Source organism: Kryptolebias marmoratus, linkage group LG13 (genome assembly GCF_001649575.2).
Source record: "Kryptolebias marmoratus isolate JLee-2015 linkage group LG13, ASM164957v2, whole genome shotgun sequence".
NCBI lineage: Eukaryota > Metazoa > Chordata > Actinopteri > Cyprinodontiformes > Rivulidae > Kryptolebias > Kryptolebias marmoratus.
The window spans coordinates 9,368,778-9,396,683 of NC_051442.1; the positions used below are offsets into that span (position 1 = coordinate 9,368,778).

The 27,906-nt window shown below is 40.9% G+C and overlaps 1 protein-coding gene across 4 annotated transcripts in view; it reads right to left on the minus strand.

Moving 5' to 3' along the window:
* Positions 1 to 14,811, minus strand: part of elnb (elastin b) — a 19,964-nt gene extending 5,153 nt beyond the window's left edge. The window contains exons 1-42 of one of the 4 annotated variants that reach the window (XM_017421446.3): positions 14,641 to 14,811; positions 11,829 to 11,990; positions 11,355 to 11,438; positions 10,936 to 11,127; positions 9,776 to 9,850; positions 9,538 to 9,588; positions 9,058 to 9,459; positions 8,589 to 8,669; positions 8,418 to 8,465; positions 8,249 to 8,311; positions 8,128 to 8,175; positions 7,911 to 7,973; positions 7,743 to 7,787; positions 7,380 to 7,619; positions 7,180 to 7,215; positions 6,793 to 7,086; positions 6,609 to 6,641; positions 6,186 to 6,506; positions 6,057 to 6,086; positions 5,584 to 5,763; positions 5,396 to 5,428; positions 4,877 to 5,065; positions 4,732 to 4,764; positions 4,401 to 4,436; positions 4,174 to 4,269; positions 4,031 to 4,084; positions 3,870 to 3,920; positions 3,681 to 3,755; positions 3,509 to 3,532; positions 3,204 to 3,224; positions 2,774 to 2,800; positions 2,676 to 2,690; positions 2,408 to 2,461; positions 1,968 to 2,171; positions 1,650 to 1,802; positions 1,519 to 1,557; positions 1,383 to 1,439; positions 1,039 to 1,278; positions 885 to 929; positions 532 to 804; positions 407 to 445; positions 17 to 157 (exon numbers count right to left, since the gene is read on the minus strand). In XM_017421446.3, coding sequence (XP_017276935.1) covers positions 17 to 157; positions 407 to 445; positions 532 to 804; positions 885 to 929; positions 1,039 to 1,278; positions 1,383 to 1,439; positions 1,519 to 1,557; positions 1,650 to 1,802; positions 1,968 to 2,171; positions 2,408 to 2,461; positions 2,676 to 2,690; positions 2,774 to 2,800; positions 3,204 to 3,224; positions 3,509 to 3,532; positions 3,681 to 3,755; positions 3,870 to 3,920; positions 4,031 to 4,084; positions 4,174 to 4,269; positions 4,401 to 4,436; positions 4,732 to 4,764; positions 4,877 to 5,065; positions 5,396 to 5,428; positions 5,584 to 5,763; positions 6,057 to 6,086; positions 6,186 to 6,506; positions 6,609 to 6,641; positions 6,793 to 7,086; positions 7,180 to 7,215; positions 7,380 to 7,619; positions 7,743 to 7,787; positions 7,911 to 7,973; positions 8,128 to 8,175; positions 8,249 to 8,311; positions 8,418 to 8,465; positions 8,589 to 8,669; positions 9,058 to 9,459; positions 9,538 to 9,588; positions 9,776 to 9,850; positions 10,936 to 11,127; positions 11,355 to 11,438; positions 11,829 to 11,990; positions 14,641 to 14,716 — 4,423 coding nt within the window. In that variant the 5' untranslated portion in view covers positions 14,717 to 14,811. Of the gene's footprint in view, positions 1 to 16; positions 158 to 406; positions 446 to 531; positions 805 to 884; positions 930 to 1,038; positions 1,279 to 1,382; positions 1,440 to 1,518; positions 1,558 to 1,649; positions 1,803 to 1,967; positions 2,172 to 2,407; positions 2,462 to 2,675; positions 2,691 to 2,773; positions 2,801 to 3,203; positions 3,225 to 3,508; positions 3,533 to 3,680; positions 3,759 to 3,869; positions 3,921 to 4,030; positions 4,085 to 4,173; positions 4,270 to 4,400; positions 4,437 to 4,731; positions 4,765 to 4,876; positions 5,066 to 5,395; positions 5,429 to 5,583; positions 5,764 to 6,056; positions 6,087 to 6,185; positions 6,507 to 6,608; positions 6,642 to 6,792; positions 7,087 to 7,179; positions 7,216 to 7,379; positions 7,620 to 7,742; positions 7,788 to 7,910; positions 7,974 to 8,127; positions 8,176 to 8,248; positions 8,312 to 8,417; positions 8,466 to 8,588; positions 8,670 to 9,057; positions 9,460 to 9,537; positions 9,589 to 9,775; positions 9,851 to 10,935; positions 11,128 to 11,354; positions 11,439 to 11,828; positions 11,991 to 14,640 lie in introns of all 4 variants that reach the window. The other 3 variants (XM_017421447.3, XM_017421445.3, XM_017421450.3) reach the window with 3 other exon arrangements.
* Positions 14,812 to 27,906: the final 13,095 nt, after the last annotated feature.

Consider the following 27,906-nt stretch of genomic DNA (forward strand, 5'->3'; position numbering starts at 1 on the left):
CCTGTGCCAGCACCACCTGGTCCGAATCCAGTTCCTGTGCCAGCACCACCTGGTCCGAATCCAGTCCCTGTGCCAGCACCACCTGGTCCAAATCCAGCACCACCAGGTACATATCTGCTAGCTGCTGTACCTGCTCCAACAGTTCCAACTCCAGTACCTGAAAAACAGCTGCAGAGTTTTAAAAGCCCCAACAGAATTTGCACACCTGCATGCAGAGTTTTAGCTGGACTCAGCAAAGATGGTTTATTTTACCTTTGAAACTTAAAAAATGACAGCTTTAGATTCTCTTCAGCACTATGTACCATCTACTCATACAAGCTATGAGTTTAAAACACAGATTTTGTGAGTAATTATAAAATGAAAAACAAAAAATACCATTTAAACTTTAAATGTAACGTATTCTTACCTTGCCCATAGCCAGCACCACCTAATGATGGTCCATAGCCTGCCCACAGAGTTTAATGGTTAGAATATACATCTTAGTAGTTGTTTATTAAATGTTCTTTAGTATTAAAGGCACAAATATTATACCAGTTTTTGATGGTTTTCTTGCCCCCATTCCTTGACCTCCACTAGTATAAACTCCAGGAATGGTCCCTGCTCCACCAGGTCCATAGCTGCCTGGTCCAGTTCCAACACCCCCTGGCCCAGTGCCAGCAGTGCCAGGCCTAAGCCCACCTTGTCCAAGGCTGCCAAGCACAAAGCCACCTGGACCAAAACCACCTTGGCTAGAACCAACTCCACCAGGCCCAGTTCCATAACTGCCAGGCCCTGTCCCAGTACCAGCAGCTCCTGCTCCATAACCTGAAAACAGATAACATTCTGATTCAGTTGTCTCCATGAATGTCTTTCTTTGTGTCTGTATCTGTTCAGTGCTGTCATACTTTTTTGGGGTTGGCCAGTTCCAGGACTTGTGCCATATCGAGAGCCTGATAACACAAACAGTAAACGTACAAACAGTTACATTCAGCTTCAGCTAGTTCTGCTCTTTTTAAATCCAGATGTATAAAGGTACATTTTTGAACCGTTTATGCTTACCATCAGGTCTTATACCGCCACCGTATCCACCCAGTCCGCTGTCGACTCTACCTTGGCCTGCTCCTGCACCTCCAGGACCAGTTCCAGCTCCAATGGTCCCAACACCTCCAGGACCACCAATGGGTCTGCTTCCAGGTCCAGTTCCAAATCCACCAGGCCCTGCACCATAACCTCCTTGACCAGCACCATATCCACCGGGTCCAAATCCACCCAGGCCTCCAGTTCCATAAGCCCCATAGGCTGAATAAAGAATTAAATCAGTTAATTCAGTTTCAGTTTGGATAATTTAACTTTTTATTACTTATTATTTTGTACAGAGAGAAGTGGTTGAGAATTTAGTGAACCTTTTCCTGCTTTTCCTGCTCCTTGTCCTACTCCGGCTCCACTGGGATAACGTATGCCTAAGTGGGAAATAAGAAATGTCAGTAGTGTGTAGCAGTTTGAGCTATTAACTTGTTGTAAGAGTGTTAGATAGCATACCTCCACCTGGTAGAATCCCCGCTCCTCCAGCACCATAGCCTGTGAGAGTTTGTGTCAAAGGTTTGTGTCAGTGAATTCCAGGCATGTAGGTTTGGGATTGTTTTGAAGGCCAAAATGCGGCTGCTGCTTACTTTTTCCAGGTTTTGGGACTCCTGTTCCCACTCCGCCAGAGCCAACAGCCCCAGGTACCAAGCCCATTCCTCCTGGACCTCTTCCAACTGAGCTGGTTCCACTTCCGACTCCAAGAGATCCACCTCCTGCTAGAGTCCCATCGCGTCCATATGCTACATACAAAAATATAAATCAGATTTTACTGTTGTACTGAACTTCTGACTTCTCACAACTTTGTTGATTTTATGTCAGTCATGCAGAGCCTGCCTGAAGGTTTGATTGGAAGTTGTAGATTTGGGTTATTGATGGATGTTGTGCAGCTAAATTTGAATAAGAACCTGTGGGTGGTTTCGGTGTTCCTCGTACTGCTGTAGCTAAACCCCCTGATTCAGTTCCAGTGCCAGGACTGTCTCCTCGTCCCACTCCTGTTACTCTGCTGCCAAATCCTCCCGGTCCTCCAGCCGTGCTTTCTGTAACAGCCCTCTCTCCATCAGGACCTCCTTCTCCATCTCCTTCACCTGGCGTGTCTCCTCTAGGGACACCTTTCAAACAGAAACAAACCAAAACGATCAGACCCAGGAACAAATTCATCCAAACTACTTGGAAATTACATGGAAGGAGTGAGGTAAGTATGTCATCTTTCTTTACTCATCTTGAGTTTCACTTTTAGGAAGCTCGACCAGCAGAAATGCAATCTAAATTATTACGTAAGTAAGAAATATCATAGTCTTTCCATAACTAGAGTCATAAATGTTAAATCGTGTTCCGTTTTATTAACCTGGAGGCCTGAGAGGTTTGGGTCTTGGCAGCACCCCACTTGAGAGATCAGGTTCTGCCAAAATAAAAATGTGGATTTAATTTTTATTTTACTCACAAGACATCTGCTGAGAGGATGTTAAAGCTGAGTAAAACATTGTGGAGAACTGGTGAGAGCTGTGTCTGTTCAAGGGTGGATCTCACCTCCAGAGGGACCTCTTGTTGCACCTGAACCTGAGCAGCATCAGCTACAGAGTGTATTAAAGTGTGAGTATCATAGCTTGACTTACCAGCTCCTGGCCTCGCTGTTTGAAACAAGAGCAGAAACATTGTTAGAGGGAAACCCCGCTCACAGTTTGTGCTCTACAATGTAGGGAGCGTTACATACCACTTGGTTGTGGACCTCCATCACCATCTGTAATGACAGAAGTAAAAATTATCTTTGGAAGCATTAATGGGGTTTTTTTCACATGAAAATACTTAACATTTAAAAAAAAATTATCTTATTTTTTTAAATATTAGATATAACTTGTGTCAAACTCCTGCATTAATATATGGAGAATGGAGAAGCACTGACAGTGGCAGCTATAATAGCAGTTATTTGTGAATTATTTGTGACAATATTTGTTTAGATTATAGACATTGTTTACAATAAACTGTCTTTTCACAGGGATGCTGGATTGAATGCATGGACAAAGCTCATTGGATGAGAAGTAGAAGATCTTCAAGAATCATAAACAAGTCATTTTGCCTTCAGTTCAGCTGTCCAGGCTTCTCTCAGGTAACATCTCAATGTTCATCACTTTAGATTAACTTACCAGGTGTATATCCTGTGGAACCTATAAGACATGAAAACAAGTTTTAACTGAGGTCAGCCAAGTACAAAAACATTTTTGGTCCCTTGTCAGTGTTTTATAAAGTTTTTTAGCAAGAACGATGTTTAGATTCTCCTCAAATATCACATTTCAGATGCAGAGTGCATAATTTGATATGTGACTTTATTAGGAAATTTACCATCTTCATTTTAAAAATAACAAACAAGTTGTTTCAAACCCTTTAAAATATTTATACCCCAAAAGTGGCACATTCATGTGTTAAAAGGCAAACCTGGAGAATTTCTTACCTGGAACTCTGGTCCCATTCAGTCCTGTTTTATAAAGAAGCAAAAAACAGAATTAAGGAAAGACGATAAAGCTGAGACAATATATAGACATTTAGACCATTAAATATTTTGAATATTTATCTTTTTAAACACCTTGAACTGAAATGTTTAAATAAATGTACTGTGAAAATACCTGGTTTTGCTCCAATGATTGGGATTCCTGTCCCATTCAGGCCATCTTCTCCCCTCCCCACTGGTCTTCCACTTACTGCTGTTTAAATATTGATAATATTGATTTAAATGAATATTGATGTTGTTCTAAAGTAGTAGGCTCATTTTAACACAATGTGAAGTCCTCAGGAGTACAGAAATATTTACACACCTTCTCCAGGAATTCCAGACCCCTCTATGACGCTGGCATTAACACCATCACCTGTGAGATGAGAAATATGAAGTGTTAAAATGGATGTATTTGAGAACCATACGGTAAAGTTCTGTTTGATATGTTTGTCCTTCGCATTTATACTGTAACATCACAGATACCTTCTGTTAATGGTGGTGGTGTGCCGCCTGGAAGTCCAAGCCCGTCTCTCGGACCTGCATTTCAAACATAAATGGTCTGAGTTTTGGAGAGTTCTTTAAATTGTCCTCATTACGTGTTTGTAGTCGTCAAAGCGAAGGTCTACCAATTGTTCCATTTCTGCCGACAGAGCTGGTGCCATTTGCTGAAACACCGGGGATGATTCTTGTTCCTGTTCCAGGTACAACTCCTCCAGTTTGCCCTGAAATTTATATTGAAAAAAAATATTAAACATTAAAAGTTGTTGTTTAAAAGCATGTCAATTCTCCTGATTAAACTACCTTAAAGTGTACAGATAAAGTTCTTTTACAGTCCAGTTTTACGTCATCTTACCATATTTAGTAGCTTTGGATCCAGCTGTACCAAAACCTAAGAGTCACAGCAGAAAAAACATAAGAATTTGACACTACGATCATAAAGCAAATCAAGACTTTTATATATATGAGGGGAAAAAATCAAGTGGGAAGCAAAGTTTTTAGTGCTTTTTACTAAAAACAAAATGATCAAATTTTTATCTGATTTTCAAAGAATAAAAAATATTGCTACAGTTTACTGACTTGAACTGAATTATACAGATGTAAATATTTATTTGTTTGCTCCCAAAAGTTTGACATATTTAAATCATTAAAGCCTGACTCATTGGATCAAACAACAACTTTCATACCATATTTAGCAGGTTTTGATCCAGCTCCATAACCTGTTAATAACAGAGAGAAGAAAATACACCTTGTGGGTTTTAGCTTGTAATAATTTAGTTTACCTAAAGTTTGGAGTAAATGTTTCCTGAATATTAAAATTGCACTCTGAACCTGTTCCATATCCAGTCCCTGGTCCTGTTCCAAAACCTCCACCTGGTCCGTAACCAGTCCCAGCTCCAGGTCCATAACCTTGGCCTGTCCCCAGGACTCCTCCTGTCCCTGGGCCATAGTTGCCCGCTGTTGTGCCACCAAATCTCCCACCTAGACCAGATCTTGGGGCTCCGCCACCACCAGGAAGTCCTGGGAAGGAGAAAGTTTACAAGACTGAGATGAAGAGACTAACGTGTCATTGAAATAAAAAAGATACACAGTATTTAAAAAAAAAAAAAACTTGCATGTGAATATCATCTTTTGAATGATTTTAGAGATAATGCCCTCTGTTAAAGCTCAAACTATAATTGTTAAGGCAGTTTGTGTTGCCATATTCCCTGGTTTATTAGGGTTAGTGGCAAAGTTTGTATTTTTCTACTGGGGTCACAAGGCTCTAGCACAGTTATTCTGTGGGTTTGGAAACCAATAAGTTTTTAATGTGGTCGTAAATGATATGCTTTGTTTATAAATAAGTCCCACCGTATTTGAGAGATTTGGCCCCACCAGGATACCCTGTGAAAGAAACAAGAAGGTTAGAAACACAATCTGCTACTCTGTACACAACATGTGTCTTTTGAAATAAATAATGTTTACATTTATCAGAGGCAGCTTTAAAAAGGGAAAACAACAGGTAGTTGAATATAGCTAGTTTTTTTTTCTGTTTTTACCTCCTGCACTGCCAGGTCCAAAGCCACTCGGTCCACCTCCTGTTCCTACACCAGAACCATGAGTCCCTGCAGTCCCAAACCCTGCTCCAGGTCCACCACCAGTCGTCAGTCCAACACCTCTACCAGGAACCCCTCCACCTGTTCCAAGTCCAGAACCAGCGCCGGTTCCACCACCAAGTCCTCCCACACCCCCAGATAGTAAGAATAAAATGTTTTGAAGAAACATGAACTAAGAATGAATGGGTGGATGAACGAGTAAATGACTGATTGTGGTGTAAAGCACTTTGGGGTTCTTGGACTAGGTAAAGCGCTATACAAGTGCAAGCCATTTACCATTTACCATAAGTAGACTGCTCCCTAAACATTTGCCTTAAGGGTTTAAAGCTAGATGAACATTTAATATATATTATCATCTGTTGGATTAAACTTCATATAAGTAGAGATGTAGTGTATAAGAAGACATTTTGTCTTACCATATTTGCGTGGTTTAGCACCTGCATAACCTGCAAACACAGCACAATTTTTAAATTTACTAATTTAACAATAAAACTTTGTAGTTAGAAGTTTTTTGAGATTTAAATTTGATTTGCTTTACAGTTTACCTCCAGGTCCATAGCCAGTCCCAGCACCACCTGGTCCATAGCCAGTTCCAGCACCACCTGGCCCGACTCCACCTGGTCCATAGCCAGTCCCTGCACCACCTGGCCGGACTCCACCTGGTCCATAGCCAGTTCCTGCACCGCCTGGCCCGACTCCACCTGGTCCATAGCCTGTCCCTGCACCACCTGGTCCATAGCCTGTCTCTGCACCACCTGGTCCATAGCCAGTTCCTGCACCACCTGGTCTATATCCAGTACCTGTGCCACCTGGTCCTGCTCCACCTGGTCCTAATCCTGGACCTCCAAGTGCTCCACTTAGCATTCCTACAATGAGCAGAAAAGTTATGGTATTTTAGTTCTGATATTGTTTTCTAAATACAAATATCCAACAAAGATGAAATTGCTGAACTATCTGAATATTTTTACCATATTTACGGGCTTTGGCGCTGGCATCATAACCTGAAACACACATTAAGATTATGCTCATGAATTCCAATAAAATAATAAAATGAATGTCTGCTCACACAGATGTTACTGATAGTTGTACATTACAGTTAATTACTATTGAGTTTGCATTCTAACAGTCTACATATCTGTTTTTTGTAATTACCACCAGGTCCAGTTCCTGGTCTTCCTGTTCCAGTGCCGCCTGGACCATAGCCTAGACTACCAGTGCCAGTGGCAGCTCCACCTGAACCAAAACCAACCCCTGAGCCAGGTCCCATCCCTGTACCAAGGCCAACTCCTCCTCCTTGTTGTCCACCTCCAGGGCCCCCAACTGAACCAGTGCTTGCGCCACCTGGACCAAAACCAAAACCACCACCTGCCCCAACTGTCCCAATACCAGAGGCTGGCCCCACTCCCGTGCTGAGACCAACTCCAGCTCCTCCAGGGCCCACACTGCCTGGAAAGATTGAAGGTATTTTCACTCGGTTGATAAATTCACAAATCACATGCTCTTAGCTATATTTTAATGTTCTCCACAAAGGTGTCTTACCATATTTGCGTGCTTTTGCTGAGCCGGGACCATAACCTATGTCATAAAACAATGTCAGGGTACAGTTATTAAAACATAATCAAAAGTAAAATGCATTTTTACTAAAAATATAAACTCCAGAATTTTTAGGTTACAATATACAAAATATCATTATTGACTGCTTGTCTTCTCTTAAAAGTGCTGTAAAACCAGCAATTTACCCAAGCCAGGTCCTACTCCCGTTCCAACTCCAGGTCCCACTCCCGTTCCAACTCCAGGTCCCACTCCTGTTCCAAACCCAGGTCCCACTCCTGTACCAACACCTCCCCCTACTCCAGGTCCCACTCCTGTACCAACACCCCCTCCTATTCCAGGTGTGACTCCCCCTCCTCCTCCAGGAAGTCTTCCAGCTCCACCCCCTAAGGTGCCTCCTTGACCAATGGCGCCTCCTCCAGTTCCACCTCAAGAAAAAAGAAAAACGTACAAAAGTGCGAGCTCAGTATTTACCTGTTGGATGATAATTTAATCTATTGTTTAACTTATCTAGAAAAAATACCAAAGACATGTTAGTCTCTGTGTCTCACCATATTTAGCTGCTGCTTTGGCAGGGTTTTTTGATTTTCCTGCTCCTGTATTCGAAAGATTAAATACAGTTTTATTTAGGATGGTTACAATTTATGTAATTTTGTAACATTTGTCATTGTCAACCTACAACACATGCAGTGTTTAGAGAATTATTGATTCCTGTGTACCTAATTTAGGTGATATAAGAGGGTAACCACGAAAAACTCCAGGCAATGGTTGTCCACGACCATCTATGATAAAAAATACAGGTTACTTACATAACTTACACCATTATAGCTTAGAATAAAACATATTATCGCTGAATAATCATTGAATAATAGAGATAAAGTTATACATGACATATCTGATGATATACTTGTAGGCTTGGAACTTTGATTGACTTACTGGCTACCACTCCTGGTCCTGTCCCACTTTGACCGAGTACTCCAGTCCCTTTGAAAAATATGGAAATACCTTTTAGTTTTAAGCACAGCTACCATTTTCAACATAGAGTATGTTTACATACCAGTCTGAGGCCCAAGTCCAGATCCTGTGACCACTCCAGGGAGAATGCCACGGCCTCCAAATCCTGACAGGAAGAAATTAAAAGGCAATTTACTCTGCAAGAGCATCACATTTGTTTTACTGTGATATAATTATTATATTTTAAAGACATCATGCTATATGTTGGTCACCTTGACCTGGTACAAATCCACCTTGATAGAGTCCAGGCACACCAATGCCTGTGTGACACAGGACTCATATTACAAACAAAGTCAGTGTTTATGGATGATCAGAAACTATAAACTGAAATGATTCTGGACCACCTTTAAGTTACAAACTGGCTGTGGTCTCAAGACTTTTACCTGGAACTTGTTTTGATGCTTTACCACCACTTTTTCCTCCTGGTCCTCCTCCAGTTGTACCAGTCTGAGGCAGCACTGGCGCTGAAACGGAGAAAAAAAACATAACTTTCACAGACAAAACTTTATGTATTTAAAGCCTCAAAAGCAAACCTGTACACAATCTATAGCTGAGTGATGATAGAACGTTTTGTTTGGTTGTTTCTTTTACTTTTTTATAGAAATTTCAAAGTTAACAAGAATCTAGACTCCATACAAACCCTTACAATTTTCAACTTATATATATATATATATATATATATATATATATATATATATATATATATATATATATATATATGTGTGTGTGTGTGTGTGTGTGTGTGTGTGTAATGTAATGATATTATAACTAAATGATTTGATGTGTTGTGAGATATATGTAAGATGCATTTAGATGTTGTATATACTATAGTTTCTTGTAAACAATATTTACCTCCTCCACCTGGAACAGTTCCACCAGGACCGATTCCTGCACCACCTGGCCCAACTCCTGTTCCACCAGGACCAAATCCTGTTCCCCCAGGCACAACCCCAGTTCCACCTGGCCCAGCACCTGTACCGCCAGGACCAAATCCTGTTCTCCCAGGTCCAAATCCTGTTCCACCAGGTCCAACTCCTGCACCACCAGGGCCAAATCCTGTACCACCTGGCCCAAGTCCTGTTCCACCAGGACCAAATCCTGTTCCCCCTGGCACAACCCCAGTTCCACCAGGTCCAACTCCTGCACCGCCAGGTCCAAATCCTGTTCCACCTGGACCAAATCCTGTTCCACCAGGTCTAAACCCAGTACCACCAGGGCCATAACCTGTTCCTCCAAGAGATGTTCCAACGCCACCTAAGGTAAGCAAAAAGCAAATTTTAACCAAATGTCAGTGGTAAAAGATGAGTGAACTTGACAGATATATTAATGTACCTGTTTTGGGGGGTTTGGGTCCGTAACCACCTCCATATCCTCCATAGGCACCTAAGTAGGACAACATTTGACTTCTTAAATTAAAAAAAAAAAATCTATTTATTTACCTTCAATAAAAATGATTTGTGCCACATACATTTTGTGCACATAATATGTTAGTGTGGCCCACAGAGTTTTTGCAGCTACACAGGAAGCATATACAAGTTATTCAAGAGGCTCAGCAAACAAATCCACTGACCTCCAGGGGTGTAACCTGGTCCAGCTCCCTGACCTGTACCAGTACCAGGACCTCCTGCTCCAAAGCCTCCAAGTCCTAGTGAAGAAAACAAGGACTTTGTGCTTATTTGGTTGCAAGTCAACTAAATTATACATTTAATAAATGATTCGACCTATTCCTGCACAACTTGTTCATTTTAGTGTCTGTATAATAAAAACAGCAACTAGATAACTAATTAGTTTCTTTTTATTTAAATATAAATTAACTATATGCAGCTCCAGCCTCTTGGGATCAGTTGTATGAGTTCTAGCTCAAAGTTGTTTTGCGTGTTGTGGAAAGTCAAGTTTAGAGACTAGAAAAGCACATCTGCTGATGCTTGCTCAGGTAAACAAGGATGTTTGCAAGCTAGCACATTATTGTGTGGTTTGGAATAAAAAAATGCTACTATTTGAGGTGGGCAGATGTTTTCATTAAACTGGAAAGTATTACACAGTATTACGTTTCCTGTGCTTACACTGACCCATTTTCTTACCACCTTTGCTGTATGTGCATTTCATGACAAAGACTTTATGAATTGTTTGAACATAATCACCACCATTCATCAACCTGCGCAGACAACTTACACATTTAGATGATGAAAAACAGAGAGGCCTGAAATTCCAGAGCAAATCAGTCTTTCTGACTGATGCGATGACTCTTGTTCTTTATCGAGGGACTCCCATGTCTAATGTTTTAGTCTTTATCACTATATGTGTGTGTGTGGGTCAGGGTGGCCCCCAAACACTAACCTACATTGCTGAGGTGATAGGAAATGAAATAAGGGTTCATGTGTGCCCTATTTATCCTTCTGCTCTGAGTTGACAAAAGAATAATATTTACAGTACAAGAGGAGATGATAAAACCCTGAGAAGAGAACCGGTGCAAATTATTCTAAAAGTGACATGATGTAAATAGAAATAAGAAGCATTTGGATCGTCCAGTTACACCTTCAGAACTTGAATATGTATCAGCACTTGTATCTGTGCTCTTGTTGAATGTTATTTGTTTAAATTGTCACCCAGGTCTTGTATACGTTTTACTGTATTGGTTAGGATCTGAAATCGATTACACCTCTGCTCACTTTAAACCTAAAGAGGAAAGGAAATTTAAAAATTCTGAATAAATACACCTGAAAAATATACCTGTACCTTGGCCACCTGGACCAGCGCCTACTTGTCCAAAGCCACCTGGACCAGCTCCACCAGGCCCGGTTCCATAGCCTCCAGGACCAACACCACCTGGACCAAAACCTCCGGTCCCTACTCCTCCCGGTCCCAGTCCTCCTCCTACACGTCCAGCTCCCTGTCCAGTTCCCTGTCCACCATAGCCAGCTCCTGAAGACATGTAAGTTATCAGGCCATGACACCACAGGGCTTTGTAGGATTGTTTTACATGTTGGAAAACCACTTTTTATCATTCATTTATGTCCATCATACTTACTATGGGAGGTAAAGGCAGATAGTTAAATAGTAATACTAGACTTTTAGTAGCTCTCCAGTTGGGGACAAAATTATCAAGGCTTTTCCTACCAAAGCAGGAACAATTCCCAGTCCACCCCTACCTGGACCAAAGGTGCCTGGCCCGAATCCCCCTGGACCCACTCCTCCTGGTCCAGCTCCCCCAGGTCCTTGTCCACCAAACCCTCCTGAGGAATAAAGTGAAAGTCAGTTAAAGACAATCTGTTACACTGTGGATGAAAACAGACCAGGCATCATTACTGAAAGTAGAAAAACAGCAAAACATTGTTCTCAGACTTTCATCTGGATTCATTTCTTGTTTCTTGCGGTTGAAATCAACATGAGGGATTCATTAGATTTGAGACACAGAAACAGTGTCCTCCAGTAATTTGTATTTATTTATGTGTCATTTCACATGAGCTCAAGTGTGTTTGAAAGAAGTGTTGCTTTTACTTAAAGTGATGAAGGTCAAAGTCTTCTGTGAAGCAGTTAAACATGCCACCTCTCAGATTCACTGTCCCACTGTAAGCTGAAGTCAGAATCAATAAAGCTGAGCAGGAGATACAATTGACATCTACCTCCTCCTGGACCAACACCAGTCGCTCCACCACCACCAGGCTGAAAACCGGTCCCAGTTCCTCCAGGTCCGAATCCCGTACCTGTGCCACCTGGTCCGAATCCAAGTCCTGCACCAGCTCCGGTGCCAGCTCCAGCTCCTCCAGCAGCTGGTATGTATACGCCTGATTGAAAACATGGGTGTTATGAACAAAAGGAGCCTGTGTCAGCTCTAAACACACAGCGGTTAACTGGTAGACCGTGTTCTTTGTGTTTCTGGGCTCCTCACAGATTTGATGAAATTTACAGCTCATCACTCAGAGGGAATGGCATAATTTTCTCTTCTTTGTCGGCACTTAATCCACCTAATTTATCTAAATTAAAAGGCTTTAATTTAACGAACTGGATCAGATGCCACACAAGCAGAAAATAAAAGATGCCGTGTTCGTACAAGTGCTGATTATCAGCTCTGAGCTCAGTGTCTGCGTTTCCCTACAGCTGATAGCAAATGCTGCTTAATCTAAAAGGCATGCATTTCTGGTCATAATTCTCACACTTTTCTGCACCTATGTTGTGTTCCACAAATCGCTGCTGCCAAAAATAGAAACACACGGAGGGAACGGCTATAAAAGGAGAAGTTTGTCAAGAACCCGCAGTCCAGATGCGAAACGAAGAAGTCTGTGGGGATTCTTAAGGAATGTGAGTTACTGATGTCACAGTAATAGCATGTACATTAACAGCACATAATAAATAACTTAGCTGCTCAGTCATTTAGCTGCGCCTGCCGGACTGCAGAGGATTAAAACTCCTCTAAAAGATCTGAGTTGTTTCGTAACAGACAGGGAATGTTGCTCAAATTGAGCAAAAACGTGCGTTATGTTTTGAACCGGCTTTATTTTTATTGTCAGTAGTATTTAATTAGAGAAGTTCCTCTTTTATCTCATATTGTTACCGTGTCCATATCAACTATCACTGCTGTAGGCCAGGCCACACTGGCTCCAAAGATCCTAAAGCTTTAGAGGCTATTTTCTCTGCTGCAACCAGCTGGTTAAAATTTGTGGTTCAGATTGAAACATGTCTTCAATTATTGAATGAATCATACTATACTTTGGATGTATTGTTTAATCTTTTTTTTTTCATTATGTAAAACTGTGTTTGTTCAATATCTTGGTTTGCAAAATCCACGAATTTGGCTTTGTTTACAACAAGCCTCACAAGGCTTCTGACGTGGTTGTACACACTGGTAATCATGTTCAGAGCAAACTACTGAATGGATTCACTCCAAGTTTTGTTATGATGACTCAGAAATTACACATCCTGATGACTTAGAGATACAGTGTCCCCTCAGCGCTGAAGACTTCAGTTTACACAATCCTCCTTTCACCCCTCGTTTCCTGACAGCTTTACACTTGTCTCTTATTTAATTAAGACAAACAAACGCTCCAGCCAGACTTCGTAGCGTGGTGCAGAGAACAGCTTCGGCTCGTTACAGCCACCAGGTGACTGAAACACGCAGGAATAAATTGTCTGACTTTTGTTTAAAAGCCAAACGGGCAAAGTTTTGCCAGGAAGAAAACTGTTTAGGTGTTCTGGATTCATTTCGGGCTTCTAAAACTTGGAGTGTAATTAAAACAAAGTGAAACTCTTGCTGTTGCCATGAATATGCTGCACTGAGTTATTCTGATTCAAGCTGACTGAGACATAAAAGTACCCCAAAATAGAAGCACTCCGCTTTTTCAATATAATTAATTATGGCTGAATATACAAAATCAAAAGACTGTTCACAAGTCTGCTTACTTTCTACTAATCTTTATAAATTTAGATTCAATTACAACATGGAAAAAATGTTTAAACTATATTTTTTCTCAAACAATAGATGGGAGAGTTGAAAGGATTCTCTTGATACTGATGAATACTTGAAGCACATGAGGTTATAATACATCTTAGTGTTGCTGTCTGGACTGGTGGCGGCTAAAGTTGGGATTGGGACCCACCTTGAGTCACAAAACATGAAGTGGGCGTGGAGTCTTGAGAAGATTCACAGAAATCAAAACTAATTTAAAAAAATGATTACCAACAGCATCACTGTAACATGGGTAAAAATAGCAGTCATAAATGTAAACAATAATAATCTATGGGGTGATAAGTTTTTTTGTTAAATGGCTTATTAGTAATATTTGTAATATTTGTATAATTCAACCAGCAATAGTTGGAGTCACAACTGCAACTTTTATTTTGTGTGTGACAAACTGAAAAATTGAAGAAACCACTGGTTTAACCATGTCCCTTAGATAAATCACACCCTGCATTTTAAAATAAAAAAACATCAAACAAGTTTGTCATTCTCAAGGCTTAATACTGAGTTATACAGAGGTCTTCTATAATTTAAGTTAAAGTGAAAACATTTAAAGATATTTGGCAAAATATCAAATATTTTGGTTAAATATAACATGAGAAAATGTGTTTCACTGTGACTGTGGTGGGCTCTTCTGTTGGAACCTTTTTAATACCTAAATATGAATTTGATCTGCAGAACTATCCTTCTGCAGGGACTAAACTAAATGTCTTGCATTTCTGCTGCTGCAAAAAATGCAATAAATCACCTGTTTGAAAGAAGTTTGGACATGTCCTATGATGTACATTCTAGTTAAAAATCAATAGTTATTGTCAGTTTTATCAGTAAAAGCTTGCAGTCAGGTTAGGGATCTGCAGGGTTGCCACCACCATCACTACTGTCAGCCCACAAAATTTCCTGTATCAGAATTTCTCTTCTCTGCTGACCCAGCTTCAATAACCTAAGTGACACCTGAGAGCCGCATGCACACCGTGACCCACCTCCTTGCAGCGAGGGTTTCCACAGAGTCAGGAGAAGCACTCCATGCAGGTATGTGGCCACCGTCCCTCTTGCCATCTTGCTCCAAAATGTCACTCACCTCCCCCAGGCTCCAGGTTTTATCCCCAGCAAGCCTATCAAGGCCTTTAAGTAGAAAGGAGGGAAAATGAGTGAGAGGAGAGGAAAAAAAAAAGAGGTGGTGGTGGGGGGGCAAAACAGGATACTATGTCAGTTGGTTTAAGACGTGCAAGGAGGGAGAAAGACAAGGAAAGAGGAGGAGAGGGGGAAAGAAATCACACTGGATCACCTTGTTAAACCAAATGGGTTGTTTTAACCCTCCATGGACTGTCAGGCTGCACTTTATGATGCTTTTCTGCCAAGAAAAGGAGAGTACGGCGGGTGGAAGGGGTCTGAGAGAGGGAAAACGAGAGAAGGAATGACAAGAGGGTCTATGAATTTAAAACATTGTGTATTACTGCTTTTCTGTCTCTCTGCAAATCACAAACAAAAATATGCCACAACAGTTTTCCACCCAATGTCATGGTGTAAGTCAAGAAAAAACAAAGAACATAAATTAGGAAATGAAATGCAGATTTACATTACTCAGCTTAATGCATAAACATAAGCAGTGTGAGGGTGACACGTAACTATAAATATGGATGATGGAGGTAGAGGTAAATACTGTAGCTGCAGCCTATTGTTTGGAGTATGTATGCGTGTGTTTAAAGGGTTTAAATGGAGAGAGAGCTTCGTGGCAGGAGTCCAAACACAAATGAATGCCTGGAGTATTGTACGTACATCCCCGAATTAATTCAAAACAGAGTGAGAGGAGGGAGAGAGATAGGGGGAAACTGACACAAAAACAAATAAGCAAAGTCATGCAGAAGTGAGAGTTAGATCCACAGTGGAGTGTTTTTGTCTTTTTAAGCTCAAGAGCAATCAGATCCACCATTTTCTGTGTCCTTTCCGCCTTTGTCCAGCAGCTTCAAAGCCCACTCAGGATACCTGGAAGCAATCTGTGTTTTTATTTCTTTTTTATTTCAAACAGTGGTATTAATGGGGTGCAGGGGGGTCCTCCATGTTTGGGTTGGTTGGTCTGGCTTTGGTTCCTCGGGGCCTGATTCCTGCGTCTGGCAGTGTTTCTGAAGCATTTTCTTTCTCGGGAGGTAATGAGGTAAATGAGCTGAAGGCACCTCGACACTTGCAGAGGACAAGAGAAACTTCTGTCCTGATGCTTTGGAAACAACATGTCGCTTTAAAGTTTTTTATAGGAGGACGGTTTAGTGTTACTCCCCTCTTGTGGGAGGTCAAGCATGCTGAGTCTTTAAACCAACCATTTTCAGACCTGTGACCGTCGGCTCGTGAGCACCTGGACATCCAAAGCGAAGCCGCTGAGATAGTAATCTCCAGTAAAAGTAAAAATATCATCAAAAACCTTTCTAACCCTTGAGAATAAAAGCATAAAATCAAAATTCAGAGTTACAGTCTATCAGTCTGAAACGGGGCAGCGGTTTCTGTGATGTTATCACTTAGAAACCCTTGTCCCTGAGTTTTGTTTAAAACTGCTCGGTGTATTTGTGTTTTTTACGAGCGTACACAGAGTTTGTGTCTTATGGAGAAAGAAAGAGAGGCCGGGCTACCTGAGCGCCCATAATTGGTCCTAAAGTGTAGTTTTATTGCTCCATTTTCAGACCTGGTATGCTTTGTGTTTAGCTTTGATGAAACTGCATAGCTATGCGGTGAACTCATGTCGAAGTAATAATAATCACAGAATTACAGGGAAAATGAAAAAGTACATATGTATAATTTAGTTTGGTGGTCATTGTTACAGGTGTGATGTCAGGACTTTGAATTAACACATTTAAATTTATGGTTCACCCATTTTCATAACCCAAACCATGTGTTGCTTTAGCTTTTGACATATCATTTCGATTTATAAATTTGACACTAATGCCCCAAATCCACTGCATATGGAATTCTTTGGTTGCAAAAACATTTTTTCACTCCCAACTCTTTTGTCTCGGCTTTTAGACCTTTGTAGCTTTTCGACATCACAAACCCTCAAAAGACAAATTAAGTCCTTTTCAGTGGAAGTCAGATCTCCAGTCTCCGTCTGAAACCCGAGCCTGACAGAGAAATGAGGAGGAACGTACGCTTCCAGGAGCCTCCAGCGGTGGAGGACGTCAAAGGAGCCGGTATGTTTCTACACGGAGACAAATTAGACCTTCTTATGCATTCTGAGGGCGACTTTTCCACAACAGACAGTTCTGGTGATGTAATTGCACTCAAACCTGCGTCCATAAACACAGACGGGGCCGTTAACTCAGGCTGGTCAGCAAGGGGTTTGTTTTTGTTTTGCTCGTGTGGAGTTATGTCAACACATTAAGGCACTCAAGTCAAATGAGATACAATTTACCTTGTTAGTCCTGTGAGGGACACATGGACGCGGCCCACATCACATCCATCAGAATATGTAAAAACAATTCAATAATTAAGAAAAGCACATCTTTTATAAAACGATTTATATACAAGCTTTCAAAGTTCTTACTTATTTTTTATTTAAAGAGGTGTTTGTTGGAGTTTGTTCATTGTCTCATTTTCATTTTTCATTTTTATTTAGCGTCCTCTTTTTTTTAATCTAAATGGATGTTTAGCAACACTTACTGTTTCTGTTTTTTTTCACACCTCCTCACAGTTGACAGGTTGTGAACTCAGAGACATACTAACACTTTTAAGTGAAGCTTTCACCCACAAAAACGTATTTATTCGCAAACAAGCTTGTTGCACAGGTAAGCATTAATAATGCAAAGCCCTGTTGTTTGATTACATACATGTCATCCATCCATCCATCCATCCATCCTTTTAGCATGTCCACACCAAAAAGCCAACTGAGTTTCGAACCAGGACCTTCTATCTACAAGGCAGCAGAGCGCTCCACCGTGCAGCCCATATACTGCTCACCTCATAGTAAAATTATTTCATGTTTGAATTTTTCTTCGTAAAAACAGATCTCTGGCTGATCTAGTTTCCTCTTGCTGTCCAGAAAAATGCACTTTGGCTTGACTGATGGATCTGAAACGACCGGAGGTGCAGTTTAGGCACCAATTTCAGAAGTAAACCTGCTTTATTTTATTTTTTTTCTCCTTCTGTGATATTCATATCAGTGTTTATATTATTAGTATCAATTGCTTTTGTTCTGCAGCTGCAGTGAAACCTGTAGACGTGACATCATGTTGTCTGAATTCGGTCTGCTGTCCCACAGGAATTAGAAAAAAAAAAAAATTACATCTTTCAAAACTGGGCACAGGAAAAGAGGAACCGGTGCCAGAAATCCTTTAACATGGTTACGGTGTTATTATTAACATAAATATAGCGTTAATGTGGTAATATGTATAAATATTGTGGTTTATTTGAACTCTGGCAGGCAAACGTGCTCATTTTCTCTCATCTACCTGCTGTCTGCTTCCCACATCTATCCTCTCATTCATGCCAACACACAAAAGTGTATCAGTGTTACAAATAAGCAACTGACTGAGTAGTGCCTGTTTGGAGTTTAGCTCACGTCTACCTTGCGTTTACCTAATGTCTGCTGTCTATATATGGACATCTGTGAACTGAGGGGCTCCTCACCCCCTTCGGACTGCTAATTTACCCCAAAGGAGCCGAAGAGAGGCAAAGGCAGAGACAAACTGAGGCAGAAATTACAACAAAACACTCGGATCTTCACCTGTTTAGGACTAAATGTTTGATTAATGGGAATTAGCCAGGTGTATCCATTTGGGTAATTTAATCTCTTATAAAACGAAACGTCATTCATTGTTTGTATGTGAGCGGCCTCTTGGCTTCAGTTGCCAATGGAGCTTTCTAATTTTTTATTTATTTATTTTTTATAAGAAGTTTGGCACCAAAAGCTTGTGTTTGCTGGTATGTGAAGATTATTATTTCCATAAAGTTACATAAACGCTTGTGAGCATTGTGCAGAAGTCTCAGGCCCAACTTTCCTTGTAATCTCTTAAAAACCTCTTGTCGGGTGTTTTTTGGTGGTCTCGTAAATCGTTGGTGTAATAATGACTCTTTATGAGGTGAGCCTTCAGCAAAGACGTGATGGCCTCATCGAGGAATTGTTTATTGGAGTAATCAGGTGGAGCAGGATACAACATCCATCAACATTCACTTGTTCAGCTTGCACACGTCTTTAAAATCGACTTACGTGTGGCTAACCTTTTCTCTGCATAGCTTTGTTTATTCCTGAACATGCTTCTCTGCTGAACTACTTCATATGTTTTGTAAGTGTTAGACGACACAGTCTTTCTATCATCTCTGGTCAAATCATTTTTGTGATCACTATAAAGGGAGGTCTTACCACCTGTTGGCTTGCAACCATAAATAAGTTACAGGTACATGTATCCCTGCAGCTGTTGTCTCTGCGCCAAGAGCACAAAGCTTGACTTAAATAAAGTAAACACTCTTTCCTGCTGACATTAACAATTTGTTGTTACAAAAACACTTCAGACTGTTTGTCACTGTATTTATAGCGTTTTGTAGATGTAAGTAAAAAAAATAGTTCAGATATAAATGTTAAATTAGTCTTGAGTTGTTTTATTACTGTATATAAAGACACATCACTGGTTAATTTGTTTGGTTAGGTGCGTTTATGTTTGCATAATTCATAAGTCAGTGTTAAACAACTAAACCAAACACAACGGCAACAAAAACATTCCTCAGCTACAAAATCTGGACTGAAAAATGAGGTGGAAAGCAGCCAATGTCTACAAAATTATTTAATAAAACCTTCAGGAATCCTGGAAAACTGTTGCTCAAAACCACTTAAAAAAAAAACCCTGAAGAAACCGGCGTTCTTTGAAGGAATACATCTTGCCTGCCACATTGCATTGGGGATCATTCTCCGCTACCACCACACCAACGTCCGTAGCTGCTTTTGTGTTTGCTAGAGTCGATTATCTGTGGCGGCCATCTTAAATCAGGCTGACTCCAAAACTTCATCAGCTGCAGTCATACGTCCAGTCGTCACTTTCTGAGAGTTTCATTAAAATCTGTGCTCTGGTTCATGAGATATTTGGCTAAAAATCAGGCAGACAGGCAAACAAACATGAGCCCTCCTGACATGAAAATGCTGGCGATAATGAGGAGTGGCTCAAGACTTTTGCACATTAGTTTATGAGCAGTCGTTGATACCATTCGGGAGACAAATCTTAACAATTTAACGTTTTTATTCCTTCTAATTACTGTCAAATTGGAAGTATTCTTTTAAATTATCACAGCCCTCTACTTCCTGCTAATTCATTATAATTAATCCAGCCTGCTCTACTAAACAGTGGTAACAAACAGACAAAACCTTGTAACTGCGTGTTTTATTCCTCAGAACCATCATGAGAATTGTCACCTCAGATGCAGAACGCTGTTGCACCTTCTCATGACTCACAGTGACCCTTGGCACAAAGTCGAGTGGCTTCGCCTTGCGAGAAGGTTGAAACAACACAAAATCAAGAGCAGCGTCCTTACATAAACACTGTAGTGCTGTGATGTATGGAGGGAACATCCATCAGCGGGCTGTGAGGAAGGAAGGACAAAGAGGCTGACAGACATGAGGGGTTACGAGGAAGAAGGCCGTCATGCAGAAAGTGAGAGGCCTGAGAGGCCAGGGCGCTTTGTGAGTCAGCGTGTAGGTATGTTTGCTTTGTGCTCACCGCGATAGTGCGAGTGGGGTCCCGAATCTTTTGATTGTGCAGGAATGTCAGAGTCTCACGCGCTCTGCAGCGACGCTGTGAGCTCAGCATAAATCAGAAGGTCGTTTCCCTGTGATGTCAGAGATGGGATTTCAGATACCAGGACGTGAAACCAGATCCTGTTTCCGGACAGGTTTGCTCATTTCACTGTCGCATGTTTTGCATTGAAATCTGAATCTGGCAGACTGATTGAGGTGGAAGGACGAAGTCATCGTTTCCCTTGATCGCAGACATTCTTTACAGTGACAAACACATAAAAAGCTTGGCAGTTTTTTATAAAAACTAGAATATTGACATGGGTAAATCATTCAAGTCGTCACTCTGGACATCCCAGCATGTCCACCGTGCTTAGAGAAGGTGGAAAGAATCCAAGATCTACCTTTAATGCTCTACAGTTGCTGAATAAATTTAAAAGGTTATGACAAGTTAGAAAAATACTAAAGTAGTGAGGCTTGTTTGGAAGGATTTCCAGTAAGATAAGTTATGAAGCTGTGATGATGTGGGACCAAAACATCATGTAGTCATTAACATTTCTGTGTCAAATGTGAGACCATTTGACCGACAGCTAAATCCAGGTCCAAACTGTGTTGTGAAACAGATCAATAAGCCCAAAGACCTGCAGCAAATCTGCAACTAAAAGACTCGGGAAAGAAATTCATCACAGCGTTGCAGTGGCTCAAAGTCTCATCCCGACTGAAATGTTGTGGCGGAGCTGTGCACAAACAAACGGCTGCAAACTCCAATGAACTGAAACAATAATATAAAGAAGAGTGGGTTAAAATGTTTCCACAATACAAGAAGAGACTGATAGGGTCATGCAGAGGAAAAAAAAAATCACCACCAGTTATTTCTGCTAAGGGCGTTTTGACAAGCCGTTGAATCATAGGATGTAGTCAGGTTTTTTTTTTTTTTTACACACAGCTTCTTCTTTTTTTTTCTGTTAAATAAATAATGACGTGGTGTAATATGTCATGTTCTGTTGTTCATCTGAGGTCATATTTACCCAATTCTAGGACCCGATGAGAACCAGATGATTTTTTTTATTATATCCTGATGCAAAAAAAAACAAAACAAAACAAATCATAACTGAAGGAGGTGTGTGTAAGTTTCACAGTAAAACGGATTTTAAATATACACCAAAACACAAACGGTTCCGGTTAACGTTGCCGGTTTGAGAGCAAAGTAAAACAAGCTGAAGGTGCACAAAACATCGGGTTTATGAAAGGAGGATGATAGAAATCGCTAAAGGAATTGCACTCGTTTAACTTTTTGCACTTGGAGAGAAATTAAAGAGGTGCTAAGCGCCTCACACTGACAGCAGAGAAACAAACCACAGCGAGAAATATACAGCCGGTAATAATTCATCCGATTGTTCAGCTGCAGCCAAGAGGTGAAGCCCATCCGTTGTGTAATATAAGAAGATATTTTTGTTAACATACTTACATCAGAAAGCACTGATGTGAATACATAATTCACAGTAACGGGATTAAAAGAATACCGATCTTCATTTAAAATGTACCTCATACATAATGTTTCACAAGCTATAAAAAAGCCTTTCATGGTGGCTCACTGTACAATAAAAATACCAAGAAGTTTTTACTTTTTTATTGTTTAAACCAGACCTCAGGAACTGCAGTGCATTTTACAATGTAATTGTAAATGTTATTGGAGCAGATTTATGGCTGTTCTGTTAGTTTTAGGCTGGATTTACCTATTTATCTTGCTTTAAATAGACGTTTCTGTTATTTTTTTTGTGCGTGTGTGTCCTGCTGGCATACTGTTGCATGCTGTGAAAAACAAAAAAATTGATAAAAATATTTCAAACCCCACATCTACTTCAACGCAGTGCAAAGAGAATGTGTTAAACTTAGAAAATTAGAAGTTTTGTTGGTTTGAAACCGGGGAGACCGGCTGCTTGTTGCCCTCTGACTGGAAGCGCTGACTGTGTGGAGTCACATCAACCTGCAGGTTTCAGCAGCTCATCGCGGTGATTAATGGCAGCTAAATGCCTCGGCTGCAGTGGGCAGGTAGCAGGGCCTGTGGGCGACATAAACCAGTCACACAGTCTCCCACAGCACGCCTCATCCAGAGACACGGCACGAGCAGCATTTATGCAAAAAAGGTTCACTCAGGTTGAGGCATTTCTTTGTTTTTGTTGTGACTTCCGTGAGAGAGACATACTGCGTAACAGCAAACATTTGATAAGAGCTCAGTCCAAAAACCCCCCAAAAAGGACTAAAACAAGAGACCTGTTCTTTTCCAGGGTAGCCCCTAGCAGAGCCAGACCACCGCAGCTTCGGTCCTGTGTGGTGACTTGGCAGATGGGGCAGCAGTGACCTGTTTGCAGATGGAATGACTCAGAACCACAGAATAATGGGACAAAATCAACTTTTGGAGAACATTTTATTTGCATCTGCAATCTTCGCAGCAGTCTTTGTCATGAATGCACAAGTTTATTCACTTTTTGTTTCTGAGTCAGGCTCAGATCAGAAACACAGTGATGTGGATTAATAACACTTGTGTATTTAGGCTGTGTTATGAGTTTGGCCATCTCTAGTCATCTTCCTGTGGGTTGTGTAATGCCTGCTCGCAAGACAATGGATGCTGTTTGCTGTGGCAGCATTTTGTTGTAGAAGCAGTGAGACCACAAGATGCAGAAGCTCCGACAAAACTGATTCAGTTTACTTTTTCACTTCTCACAACCCAGGCCTGGATTCATCAACAGTCTGAATGTCTTCTGCAGACTCAAATCAGGATTTTACGTATCTGTCTAAGCCACAAAGCCCTTGCAAAGGGACATTTATGCTTTTATTTATGCTGTAGCAGCTTCAAAAAAGCAGCCAAAAAGTGTGTGACAGGCAGAACCTGAAGTAGTCACACAGCAGGATCATTTCTTTGGGGGATGTTGGACTTCCTCTCATTCTCAGAGCAGCTTCCTTGGCCTGCACTTCCTACAGGGGAGAGGAATTTTTAATTTATTAAATGAAAAAAAAAAGGAGCAAGTGATAAACGACTGAGCCCATATTGATTTAGAAATGCCATTCTGAGCTTGAGTCAATAATCCCGTCGAAACGCTAATTTGTTTTGAGCAAAAGCTGTGTGAATATCTGTCGCATTGACGAATTACAGTGGTCCTGCTTTGCGTCAGTAGTTTCAGGAGGTGTGAGTGAAATAAGTATAGTTGTACGCAAACGTCTAATAGACACAATAAAGTGCCTTAAATAGAAATGTTTTGAAAGATTTCAGTTCTGTCTTGACTTTTCGGTCTTCACACCAAGTGACAAACGCGAACAAAAGTCTGGCCTGTTTGCTGTTATGATTAAAAGTCGAGTAAATTTGTTTCATACTCAGGGAATTAAAGGCCTTCGTGTAAAATGGAGCTACACCAGCCTGGAGTCATAACCGTTTCTGATGGCTTAATGCTGCAATTACACCTATCTCTTTCCACTGACGGTCTGAACCATAAAAGCATAAAAACAAAGAAACTTTTTCCCTCTGCACGCAGTTGTGTGTGCGATGCTGAAGTGCGTATGTCAAACGTGCGTGTTGCCAGCGCATGCCAGGGCCATGACTGTAAAGAGCCCGATTCTCTGACTCGCATCCAAAGACTGGAGAATTTAATCACTCTGCAGGGGGAAAGGGAAAACAAAAGAGTCCGAAAGACATGAGACAAACGGAGCGAGCTGCCACTCAAACTCTGGCAGCAGAATTTATGAGCCCCGCTTGTGGCGAATACCTGCGTCAAGTCCTGTCCTCGTGACCATACATAGAGTCAGACACAATCAGGCATCCATGATGTAAACACTGAGCTGAGACATTTTGGCAGCTGAAGCTGTGACCTAAATGCTGAAACTATGAGCCGTGCTCTCGGCCGTTTCTGAGATGTGTGGGGGGGGGGACTAATAAAGTTACTGTAATCTTTTTATAGACTATCTGAGCTGTCAACTCAGCTGTGCCATTAATCATAGATGATTACAGAATGCATTCAGGGAGTGGAAACTCTGATTTTATGTAGAGTTGTATTTGAGAATGTGGTTTAGCTTAGGCAATACTGTGTTTATTGTTTGGTTTCTCTAAAGTAATTTTTCTTGTTATTATTCAAAGGATGGGTTAAAAAGTAAACTTTTGGTTGTCTTTGTCAAAAGAGTGAACTGATCAGATCAAAATATCAGGAAGTACAAAGAATTAATGCCTGTTGCTGCTTGAAAACTAATATTTGAAAAAAATTTAAGACAACTGATTTGGGATGACCCAGTCCAAGTTTCTGAGTTATTTAAAATAAAGGATCAGCCGATACCGAGTCTCAATCTGATCCTTCCGTTATTTTGTTTTTTTTACAGCACAGACGTGCAGATTATGAACCATAAGAACATTAAAGTTATTAAAGTCAGCCTCATGATGTGGTTGACACTTTAGTAGTAGAAAACCTGTGATCAGGTTGTTCCTAATGTTGTGTTTTTATCATTAACAAGGAAAATAATTGTGCCAGGTGAACTTTTTTCCAGCTCTGGTAGAGCTGGGTTGGTAATGTCGTGTCGGGAGGATGGGACTTAGCGGCTTCAACAGAGTGATAAATGAAGTCACCTGTTTTGTAATCCTTTTGCCTCATCTTTTTAGAGCTTCCTCTAAAAAGTGTTAGCTTCAAGAGTCAGCTGGGTGAGCTCAGCCGAGTGTCTGGGTTTTAAACGTCTGAAGGTGCTTGCAGGGGTTTTCAATTTCCAAGCATGAGTTCTAGAGGCGCACAGTACTGTCACTCGAATTTTGAACAACAAGTTTTCTCTCAAAAAAGTCACAGGGTCGTTGCGGTCATCCCTTCTCAGGAGCACTGGAGTTGTATTTTGACATCAGCACTGGAGCTCTCCTCTGACAGGAAATCTAGGTCTAAAAACCACACTGATTATAAATAAAATAGTTTTTAAAATCTGGTCCAAATAAGCCTTTCTTCATTTCAAAGGTGTAGTCAGGAATATGATTTTGGGGGTGGCTGCCAAGGTGGGTACAAAACGAATAAATAATGTGCATTGCTAAGAATGCAGTTTTACAAGTTGTATGCATGGAAATAAGCCGTGATTTTGAAAAACTAGCTGCTTAAATGCTGCCACACGGCTCGCTGGCCACAAACACTCAGATTTCAGTGAGACTGCAACAGAAAATGTGCTAATTTCTCTCAATTTGGAGTCTCCGACTAGTCTCCAGCAGTCACATCCCGGTGAAATACCACCTTAATTAATCCGAGTGAAGCTCTATTAGTACCGCTACAAGAAATACACAAACAGTAGGTTTTAAACTAGTCTCATTTTGTGTTTTCAAACACATCTATTAACCATTTATAAGTTGTGGTAATGACTGAGTAACTCATTAAATGCTGATTTCTTTTGTTTTGTAATTCTTGCAGTGTCACATTCAGCTCAGTTTTATTCACTCTGCTTGGAGCGACTCCACAACGAAACTGCTCTCAGTTCATTTTATAGAAAAAGCAAAAAACAGTTGCATTGCATTGCATCCAATTCTATAAAATTCATTATGAAACAGAACTTTGCTGACTTTATGCATCGAATTAGAGGAATTCACTGTAAACGCTCACTAGTTTGGAGCAGCATTATTTTGTTGTTGTTGAGCATGTTTAACCACACTGAAGAGAAACAAGAGCTTTATTCAGGCTCAATCTAATCCAGCTGTTGAGTCGCTTATTAAGCCTTTAAACAGTCATTGTTCACGAGGGTCCTGCAGTCATTTCTTTCTAAACATATTCCATATTAGTCATTTTTCAACTGTTATTTGCAAAGCAGACAAATCAGTGGAGCCCTGACGTTTTCTTTGTGTCCTCGGAGATAGAGCTCCATTATCTCCGGAGGTCTCTGCAGACTCCGAGCCAAAACCATGACCTCACCGCTCTGTGGGGAACGTCCATGTGTACTACCTCCACTGCTGTTTAATTTAATCTTGTTTTTCCTCCGTTGGTGTAATCTTGGACATTCGTGAGGAGGTTGCTGGGATTCCCATTGACTCTTAAAGCAACACTGCGCTAAAAACTTGAAACAACGGCTGAAACAGCTGAAGGCTTCTGGGTTGTAGTTAGTTTACGATCACGTTTTTCTACAAAAGGGATGTTAGAACTAATTGCACCACATCTTAAAAAAAGATGTTCAAGTAAAGTCAATAAAGCACGACAGATGACACTTATCCTACTCATGATAAACGTCTGAAAAAGACGTCTTACTTGTAAGATGATGAACCCCTACTTTTCAAGCAAAAACAATTCATCCGCCCGATTTTCTTTTTTTTATATTTTTAACAAACCTCTGAATACTTCTGCAAGAAACTGTATATCACACTTTGCCTGTTTGGGCTCCTTTTATAAAAGGCAGAAACATATTTTTGCTCAATCTGTTTAAATGGTCAAACTTCACAATTTAAATTTAAGTTTAAGCAGAAATTATTCCACGTCGCTGCTGAGTTTTCCACTTTGTGGTTGACAGTAAAGCAGAGGAACAAAGAGGAAGTAAAATTTAAAAAAAGAGATGAAAAAGATGAAAGAACTGACTAAATGTTGACCTGAAAAGACTCCATAAACCCTATCACAGAGTTGTGAACTCTGTAAATATGAACCATATTGCGGGCTGACATCCTATCGCGGCGGTGTTTACGATAACATCCGCTCTTCACACGGTCGCAGCTCTTTCATAGTAAAACACATCTTAAGCAGGATCGAATCCTGTGTTTCTGCCACAGGAACTGACGAGGATATCACCTGCCTCGGACCTCGGAGTCTTATTACAAAGGCTGCAGCGGGCCGACTTATAACGGGCACACCACAAGGTCAGAGGTCACCGACAAGACGGGATGAGATGATATCACCGACAAATGTCTGAATCCCTCCCAACTGTCGATGTTTAATTTGTTGCGCATTAACCAAAGTGAGACCACATTGTTACCTATGACCTGCTGTAATGTTAAATGTTTTTGTGGCAGAACATATGGCCACGAACGATGACCCCGGAGACTTTAATGTGTCTCCAAACAAGCTTTATGAAACATGGCGCCTGCATGTGCGGGTCTTTACACATCGGTAAACAGTGGTGTCCAATCCTGGTCCTGGAGGGTCACTATCCTGCATCTTTTAGATGTTTATCTGCTTTGATTCACCTGATTTAAACAACTGAATGATTAACAGGCTTCAGCAGAACTTGAAGACCTGCTGAAGAGCAGAAAAACAACTAAAACCTGCAGGATAGTGACCCTCCAGGACCATGACTGGACACTGCTGAAGTTAAACATGTCTGCCAGCGTACATGAGGTTAACGATGACCACATAGAGGCGGTTTAGGGACGCAGCCTAGAGATCTGAGAGGATTCTCCAGGATTAAGATGGATTTCTGAAAAGGAAAAAACTGCTCATTTTGATGTGTATTCCTCTCACTGAAGACTCAGAGCTTACCCACTCCAGAAAATCAATCACTTTTGCTTTTAAGTCGCCACAAATCATCATTTACTGTTACAGTAAATATAATTAAAGACCAG